This window comes from Nomascus leucogenys, chromosome 8 (genome assembly GCF_006542625.1).
Source record: "Nomascus leucogenys isolate Asia chromosome 8, Asia_NLE_v1, whole genome shotgun sequence".
NCBI classification, from domain to species: Eukaryota; Metazoa; Chordata; class Mammalia; order Primates; family Hylobatidae; genus Nomascus; species Nomascus leucogenys.
In genome coordinates this window covers 103967250-103993574 of record NC_044388.1, presented here as the reverse complement: position 1 = coordinate 103993574, position 26325 = coordinate 103967250, and the positions used below count along the sequence as shown (strand labels likewise).

At 52.5% G+C, this 26325-nt stretch overlaps 2 protein-coding genes across 3 annotated transcripts in view; one reads left to right on the top strand and one right to left on the bottom strand.

Annotated features, from left to right (window-relative positions):
• Nucleotides 1-1537: 1537 nt before the first annotated feature.
• Nucleotides 1538-26325, top strand: part of ENG (endoglin) — a 41029-nt gene continuing 16241 nt past the window's right edge. The window contains exons 1-2 of the mRNA XM_030817868.1: nt 1538-2022; nt 13317-13468. Coding sequence (XP_030673728.1) covers nt 1956-2022; nt 13317-13468 — 219 coding nt within the window. The 5' untranslated portion in view covers nt 1538-1955. The remainder of the gene's footprint in view (nt 2023-13316; nt 13469-26325) is intronic.
• FPGS (folylpolyglutamate synthase) overlaps nt 24609-26325 on the bottom strand; it is a 30365-nt gene continuing 28648 nt past the window's right edge. Inside the window, exon 14 of one of the 2 annotated variants that reach the window (XM_030817876.1) lies at nt 24609-24737. In XM_030817876.1, the coding sequence (XP_030673736.1) occupies nt 24688-24737 (50 nt within the window). In that variant the 3' untranslated portion in view covers nt 24609-24687. The remainder of the gene's footprint in view (nt 24738-26325) is intronic. The other variant, XR_004031431.1, reaches the window with a different exon arrangement.

The window sequence follows — 26325 nt, the reverse complement described above, 5'->3', positions numbered from 1 at the left end:
AGCGTCCTTCTGCTCAAGAACTCTCCATGACTCCCAGTGGCCCTAAGAACAAAGTCCTGGCATTTGAGGCCCTCCCAATGCAGGGCCAGACTCTGCCTCTCCAGCTTCCTGTCCCCACCACACCCCTGCTGGTCTCACGGTGGTCCGACTGCTTCCTGCTTCTGTGCCTTTGCTTAGTCTGGCACCCCTGCCTGGCATGCCTTCCTCACCCCTTCTCCCCACCCCCAACTCACCCAGTCTTTCAAAGGGCAGGCCTAAATACCAGCCCCTCCAGGTGGCCCAGACTTCCTTCTCTGAGCTTCTATGGGCCTGGCCCTGGGTGCTACCTTTGAGTAGTCCCATGGTGGGTACATAGTAGGTGCGCTTACTGTTTGCAGAATGAACACGGGACAGTTTGGGGACTGTCACCCTGCTCAGGGAGCACTGATGGGGAAGCATCTCCTGTATGTCCCAGGGCTCAGTGCTGTAGTGTCCTGACCCTCAGAAATATCATAATGGCTTGGCCAGGAAGTCATCGTGCCCCACTTTGCAAACAGGGGGCGCTGAGAATTGAGGGGCCTTGCCCAAGGTCTCATGGCTCAGAGCAAGCCAGTAGGTTTTGAACCCAGGGCCACGTGACTTCAGAAGTGCCATTAAAGTCCCCATCGTTTGGAGCTTTTTTTTTTCTTTTCTTTGTTTTGAGACCAAGTCTCACTCTGTCACCCAGGCAGGAGTGCAGTGGCCTGATCTCGGCTCACTGCAACCTCCGCCTCCTAGATTCAAGTGATTCTCTAGCCTCAGCCTCCCAAATAGCTGGGACTACAGGTGCACGTCACCATGCCCGGCCAACTTTTGTATTTTCAGTAGAGATGGGTTTTCACCATGTTGGTCAGGCTGGTCTCGAACTCCTGACCTCAAGTGATCTGTCTGCCTCGGCCTCTTAAAGTGCTGGGATTATAGGCTTGAGCCACTGCACCTGGCCTGGAGCTGTGTTTTGTCCGTGAAGGATTTTCCACCCAGGAAGGGGTCAGACGTGAAGTGTGTGGCCCTGGGCAGTTGCTCTGAGCCCAGAGACGCCAGCCCTAGCCGCCTTGCTGTGCCACTTTGGGACTTTCCTCCCTAGCCTGAGCTTCAGTTTTCCTGCCTGTTAGGCAGCCCCATGTCAACTGCACTTAGTAGGCCGGGTTTGATGCCTGACAAGACATGAAGTGGTGGAGGTGGGCAGGATCCCTGCACTACCATCTTCTTGAACCAGTGATCTCAACACATCGGATCTCTGTTTCCTCATCTGCAAAATGGGATCAGTGAGCTCAGGTGGGTCACAAATTCCACACGAACTACTTTAGCCAAGACCAGCCCCCTGAAAGGTCCCCTCGGTGGGCTGTTAGGGTGATTGTTTTCATCTGTGGGGCTGCCTGATGCGTCCCCACCCACCAGCCTTGGAGAGGGTGGGATGGGAGGGTGGGGTGCTTGGGGAGACAAGCCTAGAGCCTGGGCCCTCCCACCCCACTGCCTCCCCCCATCCCAGGGCCCCCCACCCAGTGACAAAGCCCGTGGCACTTCCTCTACCCGGTTGGCAGGCGGCCTGGCCCAGCCCCTTCTCTAAGGAAGCGCATTTCCTGCCTCCCTGGGCCGGCCGGGCTGGATGAGCCGGGAGCTCCCTGCTGCCGGTCATACCACAGCCTTCATCTGCGCCCTGGGGCCAGGACTGCTGCCGTCACTGCCATCCACTGGAGCCCAGCACCCCCTCCCCGCCCATCCTTCGGACAGCAACTCCAGCCCAGCCCCGCGTCCCTGTGTCCACTTCTCCTGACCCCTCGGCCGCCACCCCAGAAGGCTGGAGCAGGGACGCCGTCGCTCCGGCCGCCTGCTCCCCTCGGGTCCCCGCGCGAGCCCACGCCGGCCCTGGTGCCCACCCGCAGCCCTGCCCCTGGACACTGGATAAGGCCCAGCGCACAGGCCCCCACGTGGACAGCATGGACCGCGGCACGCTCCCTCTGGCTGTTGCCCTGCTGCTGGCCGGCTGCAGCCTCAGCTCCACAAGTAGGTGTCCAGGGACCCGGGGTGGGGAGACTCGGCCTCCGGTGCACGGACCAGGCCCCAAGTATTCCCGGCCTCCTTCCTGTATCCTGAGCTCACGCCCAGCAGAGCCATCCTTGGGGCTTTGGAGGGTCACCAACCCTCCCAGTTTGCTGGAACTTAATGGTTATGCAGGACTTTCAGTGTTGAAGGCCTCGGGCAAACTGGGCTGACTGTTTCACTTTACCCCTGGTCTCTGGCATCTGCTCACCCAGCTGTGTTCCATTACGCCCCGGGAAGCCTAGGTCCCAGAATGCTGTGCAGCCACGGGAGAGTTTCCTGGCCTCTCTGGGCCTTGAGTTTCCCCATGAGGAATGGATGGGAAGGAGGGTCCACAGCCTGGGCTCTGAGCACCGAGCACCGGCTCTGGGTTCAAATCTCACATAGGTACTTCCTTGTGGTGTGATCCTGGGGGACTGCCTTCGGGCCTCTGAGCAAAGTGGAGATGAGAACAGACTTCCCTCTCAGAGTTGCTGAGGAGGTGGGTGGTGAGGGATCATTGCAGAAAGGGCTCTGGCAGATTGGCCACTTCTGTGTTGTTTTATTTTTAGCTTTAAGTTCCTCCAGCTCACCTTCCCCAGGGCCTTTGAGCAGCTCCTAAAACCCTTTGAACAGGCCAAGGCTGCAGGGCCCTGCCCTGCCTCCCTCCCACCTCCCTGATCCCCAGGAAGGGTGCAGGAGTGGGTGCCGGCCAGGTTAGGGGTTCTGCGGGGCTCCTCGGCCTGGGGGCTCTTCCAAGGGGTCATGGCCTCTGCTGCTTTCTGAAACTGACCAGAGGAGGGGCGGTGAGGAGCCAGGGACCCCCAGCCCCATGTCCCACTTCCTATCCCTCGGCCACCTCAAGCGCTGGCCGGTCCTGCGGACATCCTTTGACCCACTTGTGCATCCAGGGGCTTCTTGATGGATCTGGGGGAAGAGGGGCAGAAGCGAGCTAAGAGTGTGGGGAGGAAGGGGAAGGAAAACAGCGGTGGGGCAGCCAACTTCTCCCCACCTCCCCACCTGACGGCATTTTAGACACCTGATTCTGGGTCTCTAAAGCTCTGCCCACCACCTGATTGATAGGAAACTGAGTGTCAGACATATTAAGTGACTTAGCAGGGATTTGACTCCCGGCCTGCGGCTCCCTAAATGTTTGCTCCTAGCAAGGCGTGATAGGGCGAATCCTCTTAATGCGACTCACAACGACCCTGCAAGATGGCTGCCATCATCATCCCCATTTTACAGAAGAGAAAATGGAGGCTCTAACCTGCCAAGTTCACATGGCTAAGACGGAGCCCCTACCTAAGCTCCAAGATCTCCCTCCCTCATATTTCTCGCTGTAGTAACACTGTCTTCCTCTTAGTCATTAGAGAAAGGTCCATGCAGACATTTAGGGCCTGGTTTTAAAGGATCAAAGGCAGTGATGTGCTGGTAAATAATTAATAACGGGGTGGAGAGCTCAATTTGTAGCGTCTGTGGATTTCCACAGCGTAAGTACTCCCACCTGGCTGACTTCAAGCCACCAACTCACCAAGTTTGGAGCTGGGAATCAGTGCCCAGTAACACCTGGCGGTTGGTTCTCCAGAGTCTCTGCAGGCGCAGATCACATCGAGAGCAGAGATGACAGTCAAGGGTGTAAAACCATTAGGAATAAATGACTTTGGACATTCATGACCTTTTAAAAATATATAGTAATAGCTATGTAACAGCCAGTTGGAAAAGCTCCTGGAAACCTATCCGTCTGCTCCTGTGAGCAGGTAGGAGCTGGTCCCAGTGCACCAGGGGTCACAGGCTCAAAGGTACAACAGACCATCAACCCAACTCATTTACGGTCTGGGAAGCTGAGGCCCATGGAAGGCAGAGGGGAGCCTGGGGCCAGGGCCTGGAACCCAGATCTCTATGCTGGGGGTGGGGGTAGGAGTGACCCTGACATCCTAGAAATGGGTCTAGAATTTGGGGGCACCACTTGGAAGAATCTCCTAAAACTGTACCTTGCATGTGACTTGTTACCCTCACAAATCAAACTTCAGAAGTCAGCTTTCTAGAGTTACTCGTCCAACTCTGTAAAGATGTGGGCCATGGGTACCTGTAACAAAAACCCGGTAACTGGAAATGATCTAAATGTCCACGAGCAAAGACGGTTAATAAATTACCACACGACGGAATATCATGCAGCAGGCACCAAGAAGGCAGAGCCATATGAACACTGCCGTGGACGGGTGTCAGGGACACACTGTTAGGTGCCCAAACAACAATAATTCCATTTTGGCAACAATCAAATAGTAATAATGTACAATATGCACAGAGAAAATTCTGGAATAGAATTTTCTATTTAACCCACTATTACTGTTCTCTGGTCTGGGGTTTTCTCTGTGGGACTTTCACTTTCTTTTTTAAATTTTTTTGAGACAGAGTCTTGCTCTTGTCACCCAGGCTGCAGTGCAATGGCACAATCTAGGCTCACTGCAACCTCCGTCTCCCGGGTTCAAGCAATTCTCCTGCCTCATCCTCTCGAGTAGCTGGGATTACAGGCGCCGGCCCCACAACCGGCTAATTTTTGTATTTTTAGTAGAGACAGGGTTTTGCCATGTTGGCCAGGCTGGTCTCGAACTCCTGACCTCGTGATCCGCCCGCCTCAGCCTCCCAAAGTGCTGGGATTACAGGCGTGAGCCACCGTGCCTGGCTGGGACTTTGACTAAGACACACTTTCCTGTCATGTTGGGTTTTTTTGTTTTGTTTTGTTTTGTTTTAAGAACAAGGAGGCTGGGTGCAGTGGCTCACGCCTGTAATCCCAGCACTTTGGGAGGGAGGCTGAGGCGGGTGGATCACCTGAGATCAGGAGTTCAAGACCAGCCTGACCAACATGGCAAAACGTTATCTCTACTAAAAATACAAAAATTAGCCAGGTGTGGTGGTGGGCGCCTGTAATCCCAGCTACTTGGGAGGCTGAGGCAGGAGAATCGCTTGACCCTAGGAGGTGGAGGTTGCGATGAGCCGAGATCAAGCCACTGCACTCCAGCCTGGGTGACAGAGCGAGACTTTGTATCAAAAAAAAAAAAAAAGAACAAGCATGTAGAGATTTTTTTTTAAAGCAATTAAAATTAACCATATAGCTGCCTCAGCCTGCCCCTCAAAAAAAAAATAGAGAAAAGGGAAAAAATTACGTCGGAACTCCTTTATTGATACAGGTACTGTTAGTATGGTGGTAGATGGCTTACTAGGTTTTTTTCCTAACTTTTTAAGCTACTTTTAATCCAGATGGGCCCACATTTTGGGAGTCTTTTGTCTACTTCTTTCAAACCAGGTCTCCATGTTGTCCTGTGGACTCCATGACCATCCTCTTGCAGTTCTGGAATATTCTGTCCCATCAACTTGTCACCGTTTGCTTAGCAGACCTCTTATTGTTAAATATTTAGGTGGTTTCCCCTTTGTTCTAGTTATAAATACTACCACAATGCACAGTTTTGGTACATGCACCTTTTCCTGTATTTTGGATTATTTCATGTGGATTGCGTCCAGGCAGCAAGGTTGCAGGGGCTCGTGGCCCGTGCTGGGCGGCTGGGATTGAAGAGTGTTCCTGAGTGTGGACGATCCTTTGCTGGAGGACTCGAAGTCCCCATGCTGCTGGCTGTCTGTGTCAGAGTCTGGGACTTGCTGCACAAGGGTCAGTGGCGCAAGACCGAGACCACAAACACCCGTCTCTTAGAGGCTGCGTTCCCATTTGCTAGAAGGAAAAAGAGGCTGGAGTAGGAGCCGTGTGAACCAGGAGAGGGTGGGGTCCCCGAGACACGGGGGACGTGACCATTAGCATTCTCCCTCACCTCAGCCAGACAGATGTGACCCAGAGGGACAGAAGGACTTGCTTGTGGTCACGGATGTGTTGGTGCTGGGCCCTCTGGCGATAGAGCCATTCGTTTGCCCCGGGGCTGGAGGTGGATCTGGGCAAGAGTGAGGCGGCCACCTCTCCTCTGTCCCCGTGTCAGGCATAGTGCCAGCTCCTCCTTGCCTCTATCCCCAGTTTACAGATGAGAAAATTGAGGCTTGGGACAAATGACAGGTCCAGATTTCAACTCCAGGCCGTCTGCTTCCAAATTCAGCTTCTTTTCCCCACAACTTTTGTGGCCCGAATGCTGGAGACCTAAAGAACTGTTTACCCTGGCTCTGGGACCCTGCTTCCTAGTTCCAGCCCAGGCTTTGGGGCACCAGCCTTGGAGGCTGAAGGGGACCCTCATCCAGGGTTCAGCTGGCTTCAACCCCTGTGGCAGGAGTGGGGGTGGGATAAAGAGATGATATAACAACTGACATTTATTCAGCACTTACAGTACGCTAGACGCTGCTCTAGGCGTGGTTATGTCAGACTTAATGCTTGCAAAAGCCCTACAAAGGAGATTCTCTTTCTGCCGCCATTTGACAGATGGGGAGACTGAGGCACTCATATAACTCAGTCAGGTGAAGAAATTTTTTTTTTTTTTTTGAGATGGAGTCTCGCTCTGTCGCCCAGGCTGGAGTGCAGTGGCGCGATCTCGGCTCACTGCAAGCTCCGCCTCCCGGGTTCACGCCATTCTCCTGCCTCAGCCTCCCGAGTAGTTGGGACTACAGGCGCCCGCCACTGCGCCCGGCTAATTTTTTGTATTTTTAGTAGAGACAGCGTTTCACTGTGTTAGCCAGGATGGTCTCGATCTCCTGATCTCGTGATCCGCCTGCCTCGGCCTCCCAAAGTGCTGGGATTACAGGCGTGAGCCACCGTGCCCGGCCAGGTGAAGAAATTTATCCAAGTAACACTGCCCTGAAATGAGCCACTGGGGCTTGAGCCCTGGACCTAAGCACTGCAGTGTGCTGCCACAGTGGAGAGGATGAGGATCTTCCTGTTGCCTGATCTCCCCACAGGCACTCAGCCTTTTCCCTGCTCCCCATAACAGCCCTCCCATCCGGGGCACAACCCCTGGGACCCTGCCTTTACCTTCAGCAGCCCCATCTACGCCCTGCCCTCTCTTCCTCCTGCCTTCATCCTTAGGTGAAACTTCAGACTGTCAGACCCCTAGTAGAACTTAGAATATATCCTATCCACCCCTCCCTCTTCCCCACCAACTAGCCATGGGGAAACAGTCCCAGAATGGTGGGGGGACTTGATGTGGGTCACCCAGCAGGTCAGAGGCAGCCCTGACCAGCCAGTTCCACAAATGGATGTTTGTGGTGTTAGAAACAAAATGCTTGTTCCTCAGTGCTGCAAAGAAATAGCACTTGAACATAAATTTAATTTTCTCAGCAAGGCAATTTTTACTTCTATAGAAGGGTGCGATTCCAGAATGGAGTAATGGCGAGAGCACTTCTGAACAAGGGAGGGGAAGGGTTCTTACTCCTGGTGCAGGTAGCCCCTACTGCTGCATCATTCCCCTATTGGCTAGGGTTGGACTGCACAGTCTAAGCTAATTCCAAATGGCTATTTTAGAGAGAGCAGGGGTATGAGCCAGAGTGGCAGGGTGAGTAGTTTGGCAGGAAGGATGGTTAGGAACACGTAACTAAAGGTGACTTAGGTCAAAGCAGGTGACCAGGGGTGAGTGAGGTCAAAGCACATGACCAGGATGAGTCAAGATGGAGCAGGTAACCAGGGAAACAGATGTGAACTACTGATTACAACTGGTGGAAAAGGTTGTTACTGAAACTATGAGGAAGTTAAACTTTAAAATGGAGGACAAAGAACTGAACATACTGACATACTGATTCTTTGAAGAGAAATCTAGAACTCACTGTATCCAACAGCAGAAATGGATGTTTGCTCTGAGCCCTGGACTAACTGATTGGGACATGGAATGGTGTGGACTCTCCTTGTCCTGGAAAAACTGTCTGCTGGGAGTGCAGACACACTGACAAATCAAAACAGCACACCTGGACATGTATGGTTCTGGTTCTCCAAAGACATCCAAGGACGGATGCACCTAAGAAAGGAGGGACTGGCTTCAGTGAGATTTTCAGGACAGGGTTTTGAAGGATGAATAGAAGTTGGCTAGGCGCTGGGCATGGTGGCTCATGCCTGTAATCCCAATGTTTTGGGAGGCTAAGGTGGGATGATCACTCGAGGCCAGGCGTTCAAGACCAGCCTGGGCAACATAGCGAGACTCTTTCTCCACAAATATTTTTAAAACTTAGTTGGGCATAATGACTCATACCTGTAGCTGCTCAGGAGGCTGAGGCAGAGGATTGCTTGAGGCTGGGAGGTGGGGAGGTGGAGGCTACAGTGAGCTATGATTGAGCCATTGCACTGCAGCCTGGGCAACAGAGCAAGATCCCGACTCTCCAAAAAAAAAAAAAAAAAAAAGCCAGGTGGTCAAACCAAGGATGAACGTTGGTCTGGGAAAGAGCATGGCAGGGGCAGGAGCGAGGTGTGTTTAGGGGAAGAGCCCCCATCTCCCCATTGACTGGGCATAAATAATTGTGACAGTAGTCACCAGTTCCTGAGCAACGCCCACTTAGCAGGAGCCGGCCGAGTGCTGTGCAGGTGTTATTTACTGGCCTGCTTGCTGACTCCAGAGGAAGCTGTTATGATGACCCTCATCCCCATGATACAGATGAGAACACTGAGGATGGAAAGGCAGCTGGCGGGTGGAAGAATCAGGACCTGAACCTTTGGCATCTGTCAAATCGCTGTGCTTTTCACCTCTACTGTAGGCTGCAGTGTGGGAACTTGACCCTGCAGGCATTGTAGAACCATGGGGGAGCCTGGGGCCAAGGCATGCGAAGACCTCCTGGTGGCTGGAGGCAGTGGCTGGGCTGGATGCTGGGAAACCTGTGAGGCTGTAATTGGGCCTGAAAAGGGTAAAGAGTGGCCCGGGGGTACTGAACAAGACGGGGCAGGCCTTGCAGCAAGAGAGACCCTTGTTGAAACGTATCTTCCTTGGGAGGCCGAGATGGGTGGATCGCTTGAGCCCAGGAGTTTGAGACCAGCCTGGGCAATACGGCGAAACCCCGTCTCTACAAAAAATACAAAAATTAGCTGAGTGTGGTGGTCCACTTGTAGTTACTCAGGAGGCTGAGGCATGAGAATCGCTTGAACTTGGGACGGGGAGATTATAGTGAGCCGAGATCGAGACACTGTAATCTGGCCTGGGTGGCAGAGTGAGACTCTATCTTAGAAAAAAAAGGGGGGGTGGCAGCGGGAAGAAAAGTATCTGTTCTGGTATGATGAAATAATATTCACGGCTTCTGTGTCTGAGGCACCTACTCAGTACCAGGCACTCGACAGGGGTTACCCCATCAGACTGACACACTCAGCCTGTGAATGCCTGTTGCCTGCTGGAGCCAGACTGTCTGGGTTTAAATCCAGGTCGTGACACTTAGTAGCCGGGTCACCTCGGGCACATTCTTTAACCGCCCTGGTCTTCAGTTTCCTCGAGTGTGCGTGGGTGTAACAGCGTTGCCCACCTCATAAGGCTGCTGTGAGGATCAAATGAGTTCACTCGTGTAAAGCCTTGAAATGCTACCTTGGCTCCCAGTAAGCATGATGGGAGCATCTGCAGCGATTGTTGGTGGTCTGCAAATGGGGAAACTGAGCCTCAGAGAGGTTAGGCTTCTGCTCAAGGTGACCAGCATTTTAAGAGGCAGAGCTGGGATTTGATCCAGGCCATCTGGCTCCAGAGCTGTTTTTCTTGATCATCCTCCACGGTGCTGAAGGTAGCCCTTTGGAAAGTCTGGGAGGTGCTACGTGCACGTGGGTGGCGAGGGTGGAGAGGGGACAGTGGCGGGAGGTGGCTCCTGGGTCTCTCACTTGGGGTTCCAGTCACCCAGGCCCCCAGTGGCTCTTCCTCTGACCCAGTCCCGGGAGGCCCTGGCGTTTCCCTTGGTGCCAGGGGATTGTTTTCAACTTGGTCTGGGCCCGCCTCAGGCTCCGGGAGACGGGCCCAGGCGTCACACTCCCTCCTGTCTCCCCATTCTCGTCTGTGGGGTGGGGGCGGCCAGGATTCGAAAAGGCCCCAAAATAAATGGACCTCTTATCTGATCTCCCCGCCAGGCCTGTTATCTGATCATTACATAATGGCCAGGCCTGTGGCCTCTCCCGTTGGCTGACGGCATGGAGGAGGCGGCCCCAGGCGGCCCCAGCAATCCAGGAGGAACTGGGGTTCCTGGAAGTCTGGAGAGGGGGCAGGGAAAATCCCAAAGGGAAGGAGGGAGGCGTTGCGATAATCTGCAGGCCAGACACTGGGTCATGTCGGGAGACGTGGGTCCGAGGCCCGGCCTGGTCAGCCATGTGCTGTGAGACTTTGACCTGTCCCGACCCTCCAGACCTCAGTCTCCCCATCTGAGTAGGAGGGTCTTAAACTAGGTAACGGCCAAGGAACCTGTGCTCAGTGATGAGGAAAGGAGAGGGTGGGGAGAACATGGGGGCTGGTGGGTCAGAGGGGCTGGAGACAGGAGATGGCACCAGCCTTTGATTTTGTTGGGGTGAGGGAGACCCCAGTGACCTCTCCATCCCAGAGGACCGTCACCTGGAGGCCACCCCATCCGGCCACTTCACCCCACCCCTTAGAACAGTCAATTCTACGGTGACTGAAGTCAGTCAAATAATTGTAATTAAGAGGAAACTGCCGGCCAGGCATGCTGGCTCACACATGGTGGCTCACACCTGTAATCCCAGCACTTTGGGAGGCTGAGGCGGGAGGATTGCTTGAGCTCAGGAGTTTGAGACCAGCCTGAGAAACATAGCGAGACCCAGTCTCTACTAAAAATTTAAAAATTTAGCCAGGCGTGGTGGCGCACAACTGTAGTCCCAACTACTAGGGAGGCTGAGGCAGGAGGATCGCTTGAACCCAGGAGCTCAAGGCTGCAGTGAGCTGTGGTCACACCACTGCACTCCAGCCCAGGAGACAGAGGGCAACCTTGTCTGAAAAATAAACAAATAGAAATTTAAGATAGAATTGCCATGTGCCCAGTCTCATGGAGTCCTCCCAACCACCTCTGTGGATCATGTGGGCTCTGTTGTCATTTTATAGACCAGGAATTGAAGCCCCAAGGGGTGAAATCGTTCACCAAAGCCACATAGCTGGTAAGCATTGGGCCTGAGAGGTAAACCAGGTCAGCCTGGTTCCAGGGAGCTTGCTTTGAACCCAAATGCCACTATGTCCAGGCACTCCAGAGTCCCTGGGACATGCAGGATAGGGCCAGAGAGAGGACATATAAGGCCTGTGCCCCCGTGGCAGCCAGAGGTCCTCATCCAGATCTTCTCCTTCCCAAGACAGAGCTGGGAATGGCGTTGCCATGGCAAGGGGTGACCATCTCACTTCCTTTGCTGACTTCTGGGGCCCAGGGCCCAACGTGCTGTGGGAAGGTGAGGAAGGAGGCCGGTGAGGCTCCAGACAGCCCAGGATTCAGAAGAAGCCTCCCTGCCCCCTCCTCCGAGCCGGCCTTGGCTGGACATGAAGCCAGTCTCTCCGCGCCCATCTTTGATCTCCAAGAAAACAGGAAGTGAGCGCGACAAGATGGAGACACAAACTTCCAAACAGTCTCCCCTTCTGTCCTCCTTCCCTCCTCCGGAGCCCCCTTCCCCCGGCACATTCCTCAGGACGAGGTGTAGGAGCCTCATTTCCTTTTCCGACCCTGCTGGGTCAGGGTGAAATTCCATTCCTTTCCCTCAGGACCTGTGTTTCCGGGCTCTGCGGTCTGCTCCGGCAGCCTCCCTCCAAACCTGGGCCGCCTTCTCGGCTTGCCCTGTCCCTTGGGGCTAGGGAACTCTCAACCCCTTCAGACCATTCCTCCCACCACCTTGAGGCAGAAGAGAGGAAGCTTTGTCTCCTGATCTCAGTTCCTGCCTTACCTGGAGGGAGACTTGGGTTCACACCTAGGCCCTGCTATGAAGTCAGGGTTGCCAGGTACATCAGATAAAAATAAGCTGGGTGTGGTGGCTCATGCTGGTAATCCCAACACTTTGGGAGGCCGACGTGGGAGGATCTCTTGAGTCCAGGAGTTCAATACCAGCTTGAGCAACAAGGTGAAACCTCATCTCTACAAAAATGCAAAAATTAGCTGGGTGTCGTGGTGCATGCCTGTAGTTCCAGCTACTCACGAGGCTGAGGTGGGAGGATCACTTGAGCCTGGGAGGTTGAGGCTGCAGTGAGCTATGATTTTGCCACTGCACTCCAGCCTGAGCAACAGAGCAGAGTCTGTCTCAAAAAAATAAAAAATAGGCCAGGCGCAGTGGCTCATGCCTGTAATCCTAGCACTTTGGGAGGCCGAGGCAGGCGGATCACCTGAGGTCGGGAGTTCGAGACGAGCCTGACCAACATGGAGAAGCCCCATCTTTACTAAAAATACAAAAAATTAGCCGGGCATGGTGGCGCATGCCTGTAATCCCAGCTACTCGGGAGGCTGAGGCAGGAGAATCACTTGAACCCAGGAGGCAGAGGTTGCAGTGAGCCGAGATCACACCGTTGCACTCCAGCCTGGGCAACAAGAGCAAAACTCCATCTCAAAAAAAAAAAATAATAATAATAATAATAATTTAAAAAAATAAATAAAAACAAAAATATAGGAGGCTGGCCGGGCACGGTGGCTCACGCCTGTAATCCCAGCACTTTGGGAGGCTGAAGCAGGCAGATCACCTGAGGTCGGGAGTTCGAGATCAACCTGACCAACATGGAGAAACCCTGTCGCTACTAAAAATACAAAATTAGCTGGGTGTGGTGGTGCATGCCTATAATCCCAGCAACTTGGGAGGCTGAGGCAGGAGAATCGTTTGAACCCGGGGGGTGGAGGTTGCGGTGAGCCAAGATCACACCATTGCACTCCAGCCTGGGCAAGAAGAGCAAAACTCCGTCTCAAAAAATATATATATATATGTGTGTATGTGTATATATATGTATATATGTTTATGTATATATGTGTGTGTGTGTATATATATACACACATATATACATGGGGCTCAGTGAAATCCGAATTCCAGAGAAACAATGAAAATTTAGTATAAGTATGTTCCATGCAATATTTGCAATATACTAATACTTAAAAAAATTTACTCATTGTTTATCTGAAATTTGAATTTTGCTGGGTGTCCTTCTATTCATCAGTCCTGTACGTAGTAGCACTGTGACCTTGGGCAGGAGACGTTTCCTCTCCTAGCCTTGGTTTGTTTAATCCATGTAATGGATATAATGATATCCACCTTGCAAGGTGGCTGTGATGATGCAGGAAAGCCCTTAGCTCATGTCAAGTCCCTAGGAGACATTTGGAAAGTAGGAGTCATTGTCATCACCTTATTCTCACCTGGCTTTTTCCGGATGTTTCTCCAACAGGTCTTGCGGAAACAGTCCATTGTGACCTTCAGCCTGTGGGCCCCGAGAGGGGCGAGGTGACATATACCACTAGCCAGGTCTCGAAGGGCTGCGTGGCTCAGGCCCCCAATGCCATCCTTGAAGTCCATGTCCTCTTCCTGGAGTTCCCAACGGTGAGTGTCCCATGGCAGGGTCGGGTGGGGGCTCAGAGGAAGCTCCAAGGCAGATGGGCTGAGGGGTGCCTTCCTTGTGGCTGTCCCTGGGGCAGTGGCTGAGTCCTCATTAGGCCCCCTGCCAAGAGAGTGATATGGGCATCTCACAGGGCCCATAAGAGGTGGCATTTCTAGGGGCAGGGTCTGGATCAGGGCAATCTTTCAGGTGCCAGCAGAAGACTCAGGTGGGAAGAGCTGAGCAGAGAAGAGCCAGACGGGTGGGGGGACCAGGTGAGTGTTGCTTATGCACCTCCGATGATGGAGACCTCACGGAATCTCAGAAGATGCAGCTCCTCTCTAGGGAGCTTGGACTTTGAAAAGTGCTTCTTGGGCCAGCCGCAGTGCCTCACGCCTGTAATCCCAGCACTTTAGGAGGCCGAGGCGGGTAGATCACGAGGTCAGGAGTTCGAGACCATCCTGGCCAACATGGTGAAACCCCATCTCTACTAAAAATACAAAAATTAGCTGGGCGTGGTGGTGAGTGCCTGTAATCCCAGCTACTCGGGAGGCTGAGGCAGGAGAATTGATTGAAACAGGGAGTTGGAGGTTGCAGTGAGCCGAGATTGCGCCAGTGCACTCCGGCCTGGTGACAGAGTGAGACTCCGTCTCAAAAAAAAATAAAAAATAATAAAATAAAATAAATAAATAAAAATACAAAAATTAGCTAGGCACGGTGGCGCATGCCTGTAATCCCAGCTGTACTTGGGAGGCTGAGGCAGGAGAATCGCTTGAACCCAGGAGGTGGAGGTTGCAGTGAGCCGACATTGCACCACTGCACTCCAGCCTGGGTGACAGAGACCCTGTCTCAAATAAAAAAGAAAGAATAAAGAAAAGTGCTTCTCAGTTGAGCCCAGATCTTTCTCCCTGGAATGTCCCCTATTGAATATCTGTGACCCTCAGAGATCCAAAGGCTGCTGCCGGCCTGGAGACGATTCTCCCCAGGAGACGCCCCCTCCCAGCCCACCATCAGTTAGTCTGATACGTTTGTCCTTAATAATAACAACACCTTTGTTAAGCGCTATGTGCTAGAGACTGTGCTAGGGCCAACTCTATGCCAGGAATTAAGCACCTCACATGTATTAAGCCTCCCGAGGCTCATCTGCCAGGGTCTGTTATTATCCCCACTTCTTGGAGAAGGAAACTGAGGCTGGCTAAGAACGATGGAGTGACATGCCCAGGGCCAGAGTTCACACCAGATCCCTGGGGAATGCCAGAGCCAGCCTGCCACTTGGTTCCCCAGGTGGATCTCAGTATTCAGGTGGCTTCTGGCCTGGTTGGACTGGAGATTACACCTGGTTGATGTGGCCTTAGGTCCTGATAATGACTTCGCCGTGTCAGCTCCGGGTAAACTTACGGCCAATCTGCCCCCAAAACTGTTAAGTTGCCTTGCGTTTGTGCAGTGATAAGAAAGTGCTCAGACCACCAATATCGGGGGACCCTGCTCCCCACTGCCCTGCCCTCCACGAGGACTGTGGACTTTGATAATTTCCAAATCATAGATAGTGCCAAACACACTTTGTGTGGTTTTCATAGGCATTGTCATTTTTTTTTTTCAAATTTGGTAATGATATTCAAAATACGACTGCCTCTGTTAGTTCACGTTGTTTGTTTTAATGTTCAGGTCCCTGTGCCTCCTCTGGGTGACTGGGATCCTCCAACACTCATTGCTCAATACTGGGCCAGGATGAGAGAAGGCCCCTAGGCAGGTGACTAGGTCTATGGGAGACAGGTGTGTAGATAGCCAGGATCCAGGGGACTGGTGCATTCTCAGGGGGCACAGGGCCAGGGCACTCCAGCTGCTACAGGATTAGGCATGGCTTGTTACAGCCACACCATCCTGAACACACCCGATCTCATCTGATCTCAGAAGCTAAGGAGACTTGGGCCTGGAGGAAGCAACATCATGGATGTCCAGGAGCTCACCAAGGAAGGAGGTGGTGTGGAAGAGCACAGAATAGAGCGAATGCGGAGGCAGAGGGAGCAGGCTCTGTCTGGGGTCATCAGGTGACAGGAGCTAGAGGTTCCCCAGGAGGACGGGGGAGATGGCAAAGGCCTGTCGCCATATTAAGAAGTTTGATCTTTATCCCGTGGGCAATGACAGTTCTTGGAGGGATTTTAGGGGCACGGCAGGGGGCCACCGTAACTCATGCCATATTCCAAGGATCCTTTTTTTTTTTGAGACAGCGTCTTGCTCTGTCGCCCAGGCTGGAGTACAGTGGCACGATCTCGGCTCACTGCAAGCTCTGCCTCCCGGGTTCACGCCATTCTCCTGCCTCAGCCTCCGGAGTAGCTGGGAATACAGGTGCCCACCACCACGCCCGGCTAATTTTTTGTATTTTTTTTTTTTAGTAGAGACGGGGTTTCATCGTGTTAGCCAGGATGGTCTCGATCTCCTGACCTTGTGATCCACCTGCCTCGGCCTCCCAAAGTGCTGGGATTACAGGTGTGAGCCACCGCGCCTGGCCTCCAACGATCCTTGAGTTCATGACAACAAAATCTCCCTGTTAGCCTCTGCCTCTTCTATAGAACTCGCTCCAGGGAGCTTCCAACTTTTAATTCAAGGAGCCAGGCTGCAGGCTCCAGGGCTTTCAGGGATGTTCATTTGAGGAGGTGGTAGAGACATCTGGGGTCCAGGAAACCCAGGGTTCAGTCCTGGATCTATCCCCGGCCAGCACCTCGCATAGCATCTGGTGTGCAGAGGGTGGTCCTTCTCCCCACTCGCTGGTAGACACACCTTTCTTGGACTCAGGAGCTCACCTGAGAACACAGAGTAGCAGAATCTGGCCCAGGGTCCTGGCTTACACCAAATCACTCTTTTTGTTTGCTTGTTTTTTGTTGTTTTCGTTTTTTGCCTCAGGCTCCCAGGTAGCTGGGATTACAGGCATCTGCCATCACGCCCAGCTAATTTTTGTATTTTTAGTAGAGACGGGGTTTCACCATGTTGGAGAGGCTAGTTTTGAACTCCTGACCTCAAATAATCCGCCCACCTCAGCCTCCCAAAGTGCTGGGATTACAGGCATGAGCCACTGCATCCGGCCCCAAATAACTCTTGAAGGTGTGAGTGAATGTACGCATGCGTGCACAAATGTGTGCACCTCTGTATGACCTTGATGCAGGGGTTGAGAACACAGGTTCTGGAGCCAGACAGCCCTCCAGTTGAACTGTGGCTCCATCTCTGAGAGCCACATAGGCTTGGGCCACCTCTGAGCTTTGATTTTCCAATGGGAAACCTAGAACCATTAACAGCACCTACCTCACAGGAGTGTTGTAAGAATCCAGCAGGATGGTGCAAGCAAAACACCAAGCACAGGACCTGCCTGGAGCGACGACTCAACGTATGGTGGCTACAGTTATTGTTATTATTATTTCTCTCTGGGCTCCATTTCTCGTCTGTGAACATCCTCATTTTGCCAGGGTTGTTACCGTTTACATAAAGTCTTCGCATCAGTTGAATAATTTGAACTTCAATGGTTATTGCTACAAGATCAATGGGGCAGGTCAGGTGCGGTGGCTCACACCTGTAATCCCAGCACTTTGCGAGGCTGAGGCGGGCAGATCACTTGAGGTCAAGAGTTTGAGACTAGCCTGGCCAACATGGCAAAACTGCATCTCCACTAAAAATACAAAAATTAGCCAGGCGTGGTGGCAGGTGCCTGTAATCCCAGCTACTAGGGAGGCTGAGGCAAGAGAATCGCTTGAACCCAGGAGGCGGAGATTGCAGTGAGCCAAGTTCGCACCACTGCACTCCAGCCTGAGCGACAGAGCAAGACCCTGTCTCAAAAAAAAAAAAAAAAAAATCAATGGGGCAGGCCTGTGAATCATTTTCAGCAGGGCAAGCTGAGGTCCAGCCTCACGGAGCTGGGCCTTCCTCCTCCTGGTGCTTCTTTCTTGTCTCCCTGCTCTGAGGGTTAAGCCCATGATCCTGCCAGCCCCTACTGCTGTGACCACTGAGGAAACTGTAGTTTCCCTGGGAGGCACCTTCCTCCCCAGGCATCCCCTAAGAGTGGGGTCTAGAGCTCACAGTCCCCATTGCACAGCTCTCACCAGGTGCCCACTCTGTGCCCAGCCTGTGTTGATGTGCAGACAGAAGGTAGAGCCAGGGAGGCAGAGGTGGCATCAGCAGCCCTGGTATGAGTGGTGGTTTCAGCAAGTGGGGCTTCAGGGGGCCGTGGGTGATGGGGCGATGAGCACTGAAGGTAGAGGAGGGAGGGGCATTAGGGAAAAGGCTCCTGGTGTCTAGCCCAAGAGCAGGGTAGAGGGCATTCCAGGCAGAAGCCAGTGCATAGCAAAGGCCTAGTGGCACGGGGCTAGACATGGTAGTGAGGGTGGCGGCTCTTAGCGGCCAGCCCGATCCCTCCTGACCTATGGCCGGCTTCTTCGATCCCTGGCACAGAGAAGTGGCTTTCCCGTCCATCCCTCAGAATCCTCAGATTTCCTGTGGGTGGGTGGTAGATGGGCGGTGGCAGCCGAGAGCCTTGGGGAAGTGCCGCTCAGTGCGTGTGCTGGGCAGGTCTGCAGACAGCCCCGCTGGGCAGGGGCTGGATCTCACTGGGTCCCTGAAGGGCAGGCCGGAGCCTGGATTCCGGGAGGGGGCCTAGGGTCACATCCTGACCCTCAGAGACAGGAAACCAGCCTGGTGTCTCAGCAATTCCCGTCAGGCTGACTGGGCCTATCTGCTATCCTCCTAACAAATGCACAGGCAGCCAGGCCAGGGCAGAGCTGGGTCAGCACTGATTCACCCACTCCTGGGCAAACTTGGGGCAGCTGAGACCCCACCCACCCCTGAGCATACAGAGCCTGTCAGGCCCCAGCACTGACTCACTCTTGACCAGAGGGGCAGGCAACGCCACTCAGGCAGAGAGAGGGAGCTGGGAGGGACCTGAGCTCCCCCAGACTGTCCTGGGAGGCTGTGGGAGGCCATGGAAGGCAGTACAGCCCTCAGACTTGAGCAAAGGGGACCCCTGCCTGGGCTTGGGGGAAGCAGTCTCCCTCTGGCCCTCTGCCAATGGCAGCCCTCTCCTAGGGTGGGGAATCTGTGGGGCCAAAGGGATGCACCCCCCTGAAATCTGCACCCCTCCCTTCTAGACGATGCTCTGGGTACCCAGGACCCCAGAATCCCAAATGGCTCTGAGCCTCCTCTCAGGGCTGCAGGGATCTTAGGAGCACTGCATGGCTAGGTGAGCTCCCCCAGATCTGAAGGATGGTTGAGTTGACTACTTGGGGAAGCAGACATGGTGGAGTTTGGGTATCTGGGCTGAGCTGTCCACATGTGGACACATGAGCACCCTTGCTGGGCTGTCAGAACCACAGTGATGAGAAGGAGAAAGCACTGGGGCCAGAGGTTGCCATTTGTATTCTTGTCTCAGGCCTTGCAAATATTAGAGGTAGGCTTACTGAAGGGGCAGGATTGGGGGTTGCGGCGAGGGGGGGGTCAGATGGGCTGAGCAGGGATTGTGCCTGCCCTTACTGCTGAATCCTTGGTGTTAAGCTTGAAATCAGCCCAGGAATCAATATCTGTTGGATGGATGGATGGATGGATGGATGGATGGATGGATGGATGGATGGATGGGTGGGTGGGTGGATGGATGGGAGGATGGATGGATGGGTGAGAGGATGGATGGATGAGTGAGAGGATGGATGGATGGATGGATAAGAGGATGGATGGATGGATGAGAGGATGGATGGATGGATGGATGGATGGATGGGAGGATGAATGGATAGATGGATGAATGGATGGATGAGAGGATGGATGGATGGATGCATGGATGCATGGATGAGAAGGTGGATGGATAAGAGAAGGGAGGGAGGAAGGGAGAGATGATAAAAGAAAGGAAGGAAAAACTGTACATTCTTATAAGCATTTGGTGATTGGCTATTCCCAAGGGGGCCGATGGTGTTCCTTGCTGTTTATGTCTGGTCGTTCGGAGGTGTTGGCTTGTTCTCTGCCAAGCTCTTGAGGACAGAGTTATGCCTTTTCTATCCTTCTTTGAGAACACAGAAGCCGGCCAGGCGTGGTGGCTCATGCTTGTAATCCCAGCACTTTGGGAGGCTGAGGCGGGCGAATCACGAGGTCAGGAGATCGAGACCACGGTGAAACCCCGTCTCTACTAAAAATACAAAAAAGTTAGCCGAGCGTGGTGGCGGGCGCCTGTAGTCCCAGCTACTCGGAGAGGCTGAGGCAGGAGAATGGCGTGAACCCAGGAGGCGGAGCTTGCAGTGAGCCGAGATTGCGCCACTGCACTCCAGCCTGGGCGACAGAGCGAGACTCCGTCTCAAAAGAGAACACAGAAGCCCCAGGCTGGGCCCAGTGCCAGCCTCTCAGACAGGCAAATGAGTTGGAGAGGTGAGGACACATGGGCTGACCACCAGAAGGGCTGGAGGTACCAGGGGCCCCCTCAGCTGAGGAAGAAGCATATCTCTCCAGGGGATTCTGGAAACCCACTCTGTGGCCATCTGGCTGGAGACCAGGACTCCTAGATGTAAAATGCTGGGACCCCCAGAAGGCAGCCTGGGATCTAGGGGCCACACAATTCTAGAACATCACTGAGCTCAACTCCTCCCTGCACAGATGGGGAGGCTGAGGCTCAGAGATAGGGTGCCACAGCGAGGCATGGCTGAGAGATTTGTAGTTCTCACCAGCTGCAGCCCACCTCTAACTGGACCCATGCTTCCCAGCCCCTAAACCATGGATGGCTCTCCTTGGATGACTGTGCAAGGGGAGAATCAGAGGGATTAAAAAACCAACCAGGCCAGGCGTGGTGTCTCACACGTGTAATCTCAGCACTTTGGGAGGCCGAGGTGGGTGGATCATTTGAGGTCAGGAGTGCGAGACCAGCCTAGCTGACATGGGCGAAACCCCGTCTCTACTAAAAATACAAAAATTAGCTGAGCATGGTGGCGGGTGCCTGTAGTCTCAGCTACTCTGGAGGCTGAACCAGGAGAATTACTTGAACCCAGGAGGTGGAGGTTGCAGAGATCGTGCCACTGCACTCCAGCCTGAGTGACGGAGCAAGACTCTGTCTCAAAAAAAAAAAAAAAGCCAAACTACTCCCACATGTTTAGCTGGGCACTGGACAACCTACTTTGCAGGCGGAATTGCACTGAAACCTCATAAGTCTATGAAGTGGGAATACCATTTTCCAAATCAGGAAACTGAGGCCCAGAGCGGCATAGTGACTGTCCAAGGTCATAGGCTAATGACTGAGCCCCCATCTGAATTCAGGTCGGTCTGGCTTTGATCCCTTCCCCTGCCACCCTGCCTATAGGACCATCTGAGTTTTCTGGGGTGGACAGAGGGATGGCTGGCTCCAATCTGACCGCCTCCGGTCAGGCCCTGGGAGGGTGGGGGCTGCAGGCAGCCCTGAGGCTCCACTCCTAGAAGAATTGCTGGAAGCGACTTTCTATAAGTGGCTACTAGCACTCAGGGCCTCCTCACCGAAATCCCCCCTTCCCGCCACCAACTGCTGGGCAACAATGGCATCTGTGGGACATTGGCACAAAAATAGAAACGCAGTCTCCCGCCTACCCACTCAGGGAGGGGGCCGCGTAGGCACAGGCTGGCCAGGCTAGGGGTGAGGGGCTGGCCAGACTGCGGAATTCCCAGGGCCCCATGAGGAAGGCTGGGAGCTTGGGGTTGGGGTCAAGGCTGGCGCCATCGTTCTTTGCCTCTGGGGCCCCCGGCCGGGAGAGAAGGGGGAAGTCGGTGTGCGTGTGAGTGGCCGTGGCGGTGAGTCAGGGCCGTGGGGAGGGAAATGTTTGCTGTAGAAACCCTGACTGGGTTTTTCTGGTAACCAGCTGTCTTTCAGCTTGGCCCCACGGCTCAGAGAACCTGAGCACCCAGCTTTCCAGCCCCCCTGAGTTTCCCAACTACTCACTTGCCCTGTGACTCAAGGCCCCCACCTCCTACCTGCCCTCAAGCCTGCAGGGAAGGACTTGGTGACAGCTGAGTAGTAGCTTTGGTTCGTGAGGTCTGGGATGAGAGCTGAGTGTCCCAAGAAACATCCCGAAGTTCCAGCCTCCTCATCACCCCTCACACCCGGCATGACCAGGCTGTGACCTGCACTTCCCTTTTTTTTCACTTCCTTTATCCATAGCCCAACCTGGTACTGGTTCCCAACCCTGTCCTACCCCCATTTCACAGATGAGGAAACTGAGGCATAGAGGAACAGGGACAGTGGCGGAGCAGCAGCAGGACTGGGTGGCCACGGGGCTCCTTCCTCCCCACTCAGGGCTGGGCCACCAGACTGCACTCTGGCTTCTGCGGCACGCTTGGCCTGTGGGTGTCACCATGGGATGGCGGATGGATGTCCTCATCCACCACAGGCTGTGCTGTGTCCTGGCCATGATCTGACTATCCAGAGGGCCCATCTCTTCATTGTGTGGGCCTTGCAGTTCTTTCCCCCAGGTGGGGACAAGCAGATGGGGCTGCACAGCAATGGACTGTTAGGGCAATCTGGGAGAGAGGTGCAGTTGAGAGGGAGGACATGGTCCAGGGAAAGCAGGCCCCGCTCTGGCACCACGCCCAGCCTAGAAAGCATAATATTTTTTAAAACTGCCAGGCATGGTGGCTCACGCATGTAATCCCGGCACTTTGGGAGGCCGAGGTGGGTGGATCGTTTGAGTCCAAGAGTTCAACACCAGCCTGGGCAAGATAGTGAAACCCCATCTCTACAAAAAATACAAAAATTAGCCAGGCATACTGGTGTATGCCTGTAGTCCCAGCTACTTGGGAGGCTAAGGTGGGAGGATCACTTGAGCCTGAGGGGCGGAAGTTGCAATGAGCAATCACGCCACTGCACTCCAGCCTGGGCAACAGAGGGAGACCCTGTCTTAAAAGAAAAAAAAATTTTATACATATATATATATTTTTTATTCAAAACTGATGAAACAATATATTTGGAAAACCAAAAGTTATAAACCCACTAGAAAACATTAATCAAAACATGAACTTATACAAACATAAATTTGAAACATATCTTATCCCATAAATTAGCATAAAATAATTATTTAAAAATAACCAACCTAACTGGGCGCAGTGGCTCACACCTATAATCCCAGCACTTTGGGAGGCTGAGGCAGGCAGATCACAGGTCAAGAGATTGAGACCATTGTGGCCAAAAAGGTGAAACCCCATTTTCCACTAAAAATACAAAAATTAGGCCGGGTGTGGTGGCACACGCCTGTAATCCCAGCACTTTGGGAGGCCAAGGCATGTGGATCATGAGGTCAGGAGTTCGAGACCAGCCTGGCCAAGATGGTGAAACCCCGTCTCTACTAAAAATACAAAAACTAGCCAGGCGCAGTGGCAGGTGCCTGTAATCCCAGCTACTCGGGAGTCTGAGGCAGGAGAATCACGTGAACCCAGGGGGTGGAGGTTGCGGTGAGCAGAGATCACTGTACTTTAGCCTGGGTGACAGAGCAAGACTCTATCTCAAAAGAAAAAAAAAAGAAAAAATTACAAAAATTAGCTGGGCATGGTGGCACACACCTGTAGTCCCAGCTGCTCGGGAGGCTGAGGCAGAAGAATCGCTTGAATCCAGGAGGTGGAGGTTGCAGTGAGCAGAGATCGCTGTACTCTAGCCTAGGCGACAGAGCAAGACTCCATCTCAAAAATATATATATACAAAAATTAGCCGGGCTTGGTGGCGCACGCCTGTAGTCCCAGCTACTCAGGGGGCTGAGGCAGGAGAATCGCTTGAACCCGGGAGGCGGAGGTGGCAGTGAGCCGAGATCATGCCATGGCACCCCAGCCTGGCAATAGAGCAAGACTCCATCTCAAAAAAATAATAATAAATAGAAAAAAAACTAAATGGCACACTAAAATGAAAAAAAAAATTTGTGTTTACAAGTAATTGATCACAACCAGTTACAGATTGCTTTGTTCCTTCTCCGCTCTCACTGCTTCACTTGAGGAGCCTAAAAAAAAGAAACGAAATATTTGTGACACATTGAAAATGAAATACTATTATTTGTTCTTTTTGTGTTTTAAAGAGGAAACTTAAAAGCAAAGAGTAATTATGGTATCATTATTGCATAACAGAAATATTTCTGGGCAGATTTTTCCAGTGGCTGAAACACTGTCTCTGGCTTTGTGACGTCAGTTGGGGAAATGGCAAGATGATTAAAAGTTCAATCTCAAAATTTTCCACTGGTGTCTTCATCTTGAAATATCCTTCCCCTTTTTCATAACTTTGAAAAGAGCTTTTGGATCATCTTTTAGACTGGCAGCTTTTGTATGAGAGCACTGGGAGTCTGTGTTTCAGCAAATTACATTTGTCTTTGTCTTCGTGAGTTGGTGGCAGGGCTTCTGAGGCATTTATCTGTCTTTTTTTTTTTTTTTTTTTTTTTTGAGGCGTAGTTTCACTCTTGTTGCCCAGGCTGGAGCTCAATGGCGCGATCTCTGCTCACCGCAACCTCTGCCTCCTGGGGTTTAAGCGATTCTCCTGCCTCAGCCTCCCGAGTAGCTAGGATTACAGGCATGTGCCACCACACCTGGCTAATTTAGTATTTTTAGTAGAGATGGGGTTTCTCCATGTTGGTCAGGTTGGTCTTGAACTCCCAACCTCAGGTGATCCGCCCACCTCAGCCTCCCAAAGTGCTGGGATTACAGGCGTGAGCCACCATGCCTGGCCTACCTGTCTTAGTCTCAGCACTCACCTGTTCACATGCCACTAGTTCAGAAAGTCTTTGAGGTCATTCTTTCAATAGACACTGCCTTGTAGGTCGCTATGTTCTTTTTCTTCTTGGGAATAAGGTTAGAAAAATGTGCTAGGGAAGGATGTGCTACACAAAAATGTGTAGAAAAATGTGAGAGCGGCCAGGTGTGGTGGCTCACGCCTATAATCCTAGCACTTTGGGAGGCCAAGGCGGGTGGATCACCAGAGTCAGGAGTTTGAGCCCATCCTGGCCAACATGGCAAAACCCCATCTTTACTAAAAATACAAAAATTAGCTGGGCGTGGTGGCATGCACCTGTAGTCCCAGCTACTTGGGAGGCTGAGGCAGGAGAATCGCTTGAACCAAGGAGGTGGAGGTTGCAGTGAGCCAAGATCGTGCCACTGCACTCCAGCCTGGCAACAGAGCAAGACTCCATCTCAAAAAATAATAATAAATAGAAAAAAACTAAATGGCACACTAAAATGAAAAAAAAAGTTGTGTTTACAAGTAATTGATCACAGCCAGTTACAGATTGCTTTGTTCCTTCTCCACTCTCACTGCTTCACTTGAGGAGCCTTAAAAAAAAGACAAACAGTCAGCCGGAATCGCACCATTGCACTCCAGCCTGGGCAGGAAGAGTGAAACTCCATCTCAAAAAAAAAAAAAAAAAAAAAAAAAAAAAAGGTAAAAAGAAAAATGTGAGAGCACAGGACTGCCTGGGCATGAATCTCAGCCCCTGGCTGACTTCCTGTGTCATCAAAGGCAAATGACTTCACCTCTCAGGGTCTTGGTTCCCTCATCTGTAAGTGAAAATAAGAATGATGGCCGGGTGCAGTGGCTCATGCCTGTAGTTCCAGCACTTTGGGAGGCCGAGGCGGGCGGATCATTTGAGGTCAAGAGTTTGAGACCAGTCTGGCCAACATGCTGAAACCCCGTCTCTACTAAAAATAGAAAAATTAGCTGGGCATGGTGGCAATCGCCTGTAGTCCCAGTTACTCAGGACGCTGAGGCAGGAGAATTGTTTGACCCAGAAGGCAGAGGTTGCAGTGAGCCGAGGTTGTGCCACTGCACTCCAGCCTGGGCAACAGAGCAAGACTCTGTCTCAAAAAAAAAAAGAATGGTAGCTCATGTCTGATATTCCAGCACTTTGGGAAGCCGAGGTGGGAGGATTGCTTGAGGCTGCAGTGAGCCGTGATTACACCACTGCACTCTAGCCTGGACAACAGAGCAAGACCCTGTCTCAAAAAACAAAGAAAAGCCAGCCTGGCCAACATAGTGAAACCCCATCTCTGTGAAAAAATACAAAAAATTAATCTGGTGTGGTGGCACATGCCTGTAGTCCTAGCTACTCAGGAGGCTGAGGCAGGAGAATTGCTTGAACCCAGGAGGCAGAGGTTGTAGTGAGCCAAGATCGTGCCACTGCACTCCAGCCTGGGCAACAGAGCAAGACCCTGTCTCAAAAAAAAAAAAAAAAAAAAAAAAAAACCAGGCAGGGTGGTTCACGCCTGTAATCCCAGCACTTTGGGAGGCCGAGGCAGGTGGATCACAAGGTCAGAGTTCGAGACCAGCCTGACCAACATGGTGAAACCCCATCTCTACTAAAAATACAAAAATTAGCCAGGTGTGGTAGCAGGCGCCTATAGTCCCAGCCTATAGTCCCAGCTACTGGGAGACTGAGGCAGGAGAATGACTTGAACCTGGAACGCGAAGGTTGCAGTGAGCCAAGATCGCGCCACTGCACTCCAGCCTGGGCGACAGAGCGAGACTCTGCCTCAGAGAAAAAAAAGAAAAAAAAAAAGCCAACCTGGCCAACATGGTGAAACTCCATCTCTAGTAAAAATACAAAAAATTAGCCATGCGTAGTGGTGGGCACCTGCAGTTCCAGCTACTCGGGAGGCTGAGGCAGGATAATTGCTTGAACGTGGGAGGCAGAGGTTGCAGTGGGCTGAGATCGCGTCATTGCACTCCAGCCTGGACAGCAGAGGGAGACCTCTGTCTCTTAAAAAAAAAAAAAAAAAAAAAAAAAAAAAAAAAAAAAAAAAAAAAAAAATGGTATTTACGTCTTAAGATTGTTGAAAGGATTAAATGAGTTAATGTGTAAAGCACTTAGAACAGTGCTGGGATTTAATAGGCCCTATTTACATGGTAGGTAGGTATTGTTGT